The sequence below is a fragment of the Phyllostomus hastatus genome, unplaced genomic scaffold, assembly GCF_019186645.2.
Source record: "Phyllostomus hastatus isolate PE091 unplaced genomic scaffold, TTU_PhHast_1.1 phas_scaffold_216, whole genome shotgun sequence".
In the NCBI taxonomy this organism is placed as follows: domain Eukaryota; kingdom Metazoa; phylum Chordata; class Mammalia; order Chiroptera; family Phyllostomidae; genus Phyllostomus; species Phyllostomus hastatus.
Window position 1 is genome coordinate 11,910,699 of NW_025334018.1, and position 5,400 is coordinate 11,916,098.

Consider the following 5,400-nt stretch of genomic DNA (forward strand, 5'->3'; position numbering starts at 1 on the left):
CGATACAACTGAAGCCAGGGGTGTCTTTAGGTGAAAGTGTTTTTGTTTACAAATATCCTGGTGCCTCCATGCACAGGAAGTCATTCGCCATAAACACACTGAGTCCATATAATATGTCAAACTCAGACACCGTTGCTGGGAACATGAGCTACAGACCTCCCCCGGAAGCGTCACAGCCCCGTGGGAGACACAAATATCACACGGTGTGTCATCTCGAGGGGAGATACGAATAGAGCGCTCATGGAGCACGGAAGGAGGGACCGTCTGTGCCGGGAGGTCTTAGAAAAGGCAAGGGTGGCAGAGGGGGCAGGGGGCTTTCCTGGAACACAGAACACATGTGTGTGAGTCTGAGTCCACGCCTGAGCCCATGACAGTGTGTCTAGGCGTGACTACACCTGGGTCTGAGAGGGAACCTGTTTGCACAGGCTTACCCATGTGTTAACCTATGCACACTCAGGCTGTAAGTGTGGAATCAGGAAGCCGGAATGGAGAAGAGCATGTGTGTAGATGCACACACCCCGTAGCAGAATCTAACCTGCCCTGCTGTGTCCCCCATAGTCCCCTCCTTCCCCCAACGCCAGGGTAACCACAGATACCAGTTACTTCCCACTCTAGCAGTTGCTCGGTGAACGATGGCAGTTAGATTTTTCAACCTGTAGGCAGAACGTGTAGCGGTGTAATAGAGCCAGCTAGCCTCTGTGAGTCACGGGAGGTGAGGAACACAGGTGTCACAGGTATACACCTGCGTGCTCACTCCCGGTTTGCGTGTGTGGATGAGCCAGACTGGGGAAACCTCCCTTCTCTCTTCATCTTCGCTGCCTTGAGGGGCTCATCCACTCACCTGGTTCCATTGCCCCCTGAATGCGCTGTCTTCTGCTTCTACTTCAGTGTCCTGTGCTGGTGCCGGGCAGAGGCAAGGCTGGAAAGTGCTGGTGCCCATTTTGGGGGGAGGCACCCCGACCCTGTTCCTGACCAGGACTCTCCTGTAGAATGGAAAAATGTGTGCAAAGGCTCCTAGCATTGGTGGCAGCTGTGAGAGACCCAGAGGGTCACTCCCGGGGGAGGCCTCATCGACCCCCTCTCCTGACGACAAAACCTGTGTTTAGGGCAAAATTGATCAAGGAGGGGAAGTGAGGACTCCTCTCTCCACAAGCGTTCCCCCAGGGAGGGGGAGGGAGGTGGCAGTAAGGCTACAATACTCCTTATTTCTTTTATCTTTGCCCTATGAAAAAAGCTAAAATAATGGCAAATATCTGATTGATGGTGGCTATAGTATCTCCATAAAGTGGCAAAATAATTGAACTAGATATTCCCTTTTGTTATCAGGCAGATAAATTCAGAGCCACAGGGTCGTGTAAGGCAAAGGCATGACATGCTGAATACACTGGTGATTTGTATGTGTTTACATTCTGGTCCAGTGCACTGCCACGCAGCGAAATATTCACAGATTCAAATAAGCACGAATGAATGGCGATATTCAACGCATGCAGGATGCCATGCTTTAAGTTGAATGAATGGGTGGGTGAAGAGAAAAACAAACATATTCAGAGCGTCCAGTGGTCTCATATAGTGATCCCTGCCATTATAATGCCTGGATTTTCTTCCCAGCTCCACCAAGGACAATCTATTGAGAGGTTTTTATCTTATATTGGAAAATTAGTCCAGTGGCCAGATATTTCTCAAAAATATGAAGATGCTTCCTCAAGCCTTGTTGAAGTGCCTTTTAAAATGTAAATGACCGCTAGAAAAGGGTAGCCAGTGCATATCTGAATATGTCTGTTGTAGCACCAAATACAGTATGTTTCCTCATGGCCTGGACACGAATGTTTTCCTACACATTAAGGGAAGACACTGTAATACACGGGGGGAATTTTTCCATAGTCAATATGTTGTTTATTTGCATCAATAATCTGAAAAAAGAGAAATAGTCTGGCTATGGCTACGGACTCTGCTCAGAGGCAGGGTTCTATCATGGACTGCTTTCAACTGTTATATTGTGTGGCACAGATTCAGCGGGGATCTGATCTGCTAAAATATTTGGGCTGTGAAAACTCCAACACTGTGACAGATGTCAAGTCCAATTAAGTGACTCATGTCCAGGTTTCTGTCCAATAGGATTTCCCATTAAATATCAATTTAGGGGGAAAAAATTCCATCCCCCTGCTTAAGCCTTTATCTCTGCCACCATCACCAGGCTGAGTCCATTGGTACCAGTAGAGCCGAGGCGCCGCGCGCATCTCTGCCTCCGGCGCTCGCCTTCCCTGCTTCCCCGTCACCGTTCCGCCCGGAGACGTTCACTTTTCGCCAGCCTTCCTCCGCGCATCTCCGAGCCCCTGACTATGTACGTTTTGCCACAAGGTAAAGAAAGGAGGGGGTGGGGTGGGGGTGGGAGGTGTAACCGAGACCTCGAAAGACTTTGAAACTGGACGTAGGTGCCTGTTTCTACAACGTGCACGTAAAGGAGGGAAGAGGAAGAGGCAACCGTAGCCCCGAGTTACAGTATTGTGTTCCTGGGAACTGGGGAGACATCAGCTGAACAAAGCCTTATCTCAAAAAAAAAAAATCACTTCTGAGCAAGATCGCATCTCTGCCTTGCACTTCCCAGTTTCCGGGCAGCACTATTAAGGGAAGGGGAGGAATCCTGCAGCTGAATCTTATCTTAACCGTCTTTCTTATTGATTCTTCCGCTGTTAGAAAGTGAAGGAATCAGCCCTTCAGCGTGACCCTGTTTATCTCTGCATCTCTTTTGTTATTTATAGAGACCTAGAGGAGAAAAAAGGGCAGGAGACTCCTCAGCACACCGTGTCGTTTAGGGGGGGAAATCATCGAATTTCCAGAAATGTTTGAGAACAATTAAAAGGAAAAGACGATTTTTGATCTATCAACTAAGTAAACAATCAGTCGCATCGTCTGCATCCGGAGACCTAATCGTCCCTGGCTGTGGACACTGGCGAGATGACAGCTGCTCTTGCACGTTTGAATGTAATAAATGTTTTCTGCTTTTAACGCATTTCGGAATTTCTCCCCCCTTTCCCCGGAATCTTAACTCTAAAAGATTGGAGAAAAGATTATCGAAAAGACTTTTACAAGGTAAGGCTCCTTTAAATGTTTTTTTTTTTTCCAGCTTAGAACTAAGTTAGATTGTTCATAGTGCACTGGCGGACGCATTTCAGTTAACTGCTGAAGAAATAAAATAACATACACGACGTGCGATTTATGAATATTTTAAAAAGCTGTCTGGAGGAGAATTTGCCTTGCTCTGAGGGCAGCCCAGGAACTTTTCACCTGAACTACAACTACGTGGTGGCTTATCCTGGTTTTCCACTGCACGCTTATTTATTTATGCCCTTTGAAGCCGCTGTGTAGGTGCAAGTTCTGAGCCCGTAGGGAGTCACAAGCAGTTTACTCGGAGCATTTGGTTTTATTTTGCCTTAGAGGACATGTTTGCCTCGCAGGGGGACCACAGCCGTTTTGGAGCCAAGTTCGCTCCTAAGCCAGTGCGGCGCTAGGAGCGGACCGCTCATCCCCGCTTTTGTCTCCCTGGAAGCAAACCCCTCTCACGCGCCCACGCGGGGTTCTCCCTCAGCGACGTCGCTCGGGCTGCACTCGCGGGACCCCGGGCTTGCAGCCTAGTCCTCGCTCGCGGCGCCCGCGGTCCTTGCGCGCGGCACCTTCCCCTCCTACCCACCCCGTTCCAGAAGCCGAATTCTCTGTGAGCCCGGCGATCGTGGGCTGCTCCCTTCCCAAAGGTGCGCAGCGGGGTCCAGGGGGAGCAGGACCATGGCCGCCTTTCCAAGAAGCCGGCGTTAGGAAAACTGGGGACAGACCCGCCGGGCCTTGGCCGGGCCTCCCAGGACAGCTGCGGGCTGTCGACTCAGGCCCGCCGAGCACCCGAACTTTGCCGGCCAAGGTGCAGCTCCCACCGGAGCGTCCCGCGCGGCGCCCGTCTCCTCTGCATGCCCCCCTCCCCGCCAGCCCTGCCTTTCCCTTCCCTCCCCAGCCTCTCCCGCAGGGCCCCGGCCGCCTGCATTTTCCCGGGAGTGGTCGGCAGGCTGCCGGGCGCATTGTCTCATCCCACGTCGCTGTGTCCCTGGGCCTCCGATGTGTGTGTGGCTGCCTGCATGACAGATGGTGCCTCGGGAGCCTGCGAGGGCATAAGAGTCACTGTTGTGTTGAAAGGGGCCTCCACGTTTGTTTAGTCATTTCTTCAAGAGTTCGGAGAAGCGCTGGGGACGCCTTCGCGCTCGCTGCCGCCGGCTCCCAAGTCTGCGCGCTGGCGAGCCCGGGCTCCCCTCCAGCACCCGGCACTCCCCACCCTGCGCCCCAGACCAGTGCGAGACCCGCGGGCAGGATCCCTGTCCCCCGTAGAACCCAGATGTGTTCATTTCCCGGAATCGTTTGTCTACGAAGGAGAAGAACTGAGGGAGGCAGAATGACGGAGTTGGTCTGTGGCCGGAGGCGGCACAAAAGCAGGCCTCGCGGGCTGGCGGTCGTCCCCCGGTCCAGGCCCACAGGCTGGGCTGGGCTCCTGCCCGCCGAGGTGTCAGGCCCAGGGTGCGGCCTGGCCCGGGAGAGATGGTCCCTCCCCGCGGGGCCAGCTCTGCCGAGCGCGCGGGCCTGGTGTGGGGAGGAGGCCGGGACACGCGGAGGCCCTGCGGGATAGGCCCTCCGCCGCTCTCGCTCGGATCGAAAGACCCAGATTCCTTTTGCTGACTGATTTTTCTGACTCCCCCTCAGCCTCCAAAATGATGCTGAGTCCGGACCAAGCCGCCGACTCGGACCACCCCAGCTCGGCACACTCGGACCCAGAGTCGCTGGGCGGCGCGGACGCCAAGGTGCTGGGCAGCGTGTCGGACCTGGAGCAGGTGGAGGAGGCCGAGGGCGACGGCAAAGGCGGCAGCCGGGCCGCGCTCTACCCGCACCCGCAGCAGCTGAGCCGCGAGGAGAAACGCCGTCGCCGGCGCGCCACGGCCAAGTACCGGTCCGCCCACGCCACCCGCGAGCGCATCCGTGTGGAGGCCTTCAACTTGGCCTTCGCCGAGCTCCGCAAACTGCTGCCCACGCTGCCCCCGGACAAGAAGCTCTCCAAGATCGAGATCCTGCGTCTGGCCATCTGCTACATCTCTTATCTCAACCACGTCTTGGACGTGTAGGGCCGGGCGCGCTGCAGGAGGCCGCGGGTCGGGAAGTCTGGGGACCGGGACCGGCCCGGGAGGCCACCCAGGGACTGGCCGTGGAGGTGGCTGGGGAGCCTTGGACCCTGGGAGTTCTCTACTTGCTGCGTTCTCTGCAGTCCGCAGGGCGACGAGGGAAGGCTTCCGACTCTGGAAGGTGGGATTGTCTGGGGAGCCCTGGAGCTGGCGGGGGTTATTTTTCAGGCCGGGCGGACACCCTGGAAGC

General features: G+C 55.1%; 1 protein-coding gene across 1 annotated transcript; it reads left to right on the forward strand.

The window, feature by feature from the left end:
• The first annotated feature begins 3,040 nt into the window (after positions 1 to 3,040).
• On the forward strand, positions 3,041 to 5,153 carry NHLH2 (nescient helix-loop-helix 2). The gene is made up of 2 exons (XM_045817144.1): positions 3,041 to 3,090; positions 4,738 to 5,153. The coding sequence occupies exon 2, from the start codon at positions 4,746 to 4,748 to the stop codon at positions 5,151 to 5,153; it is 408 nt and encodes a 135-aa protein (XP_045673100.1). The 5' UTR covers positions 3,041 to 3,090; positions 4,738 to 4,745.
• Positions 5,154 to 5,400: the final 247 nt, after the last annotated feature.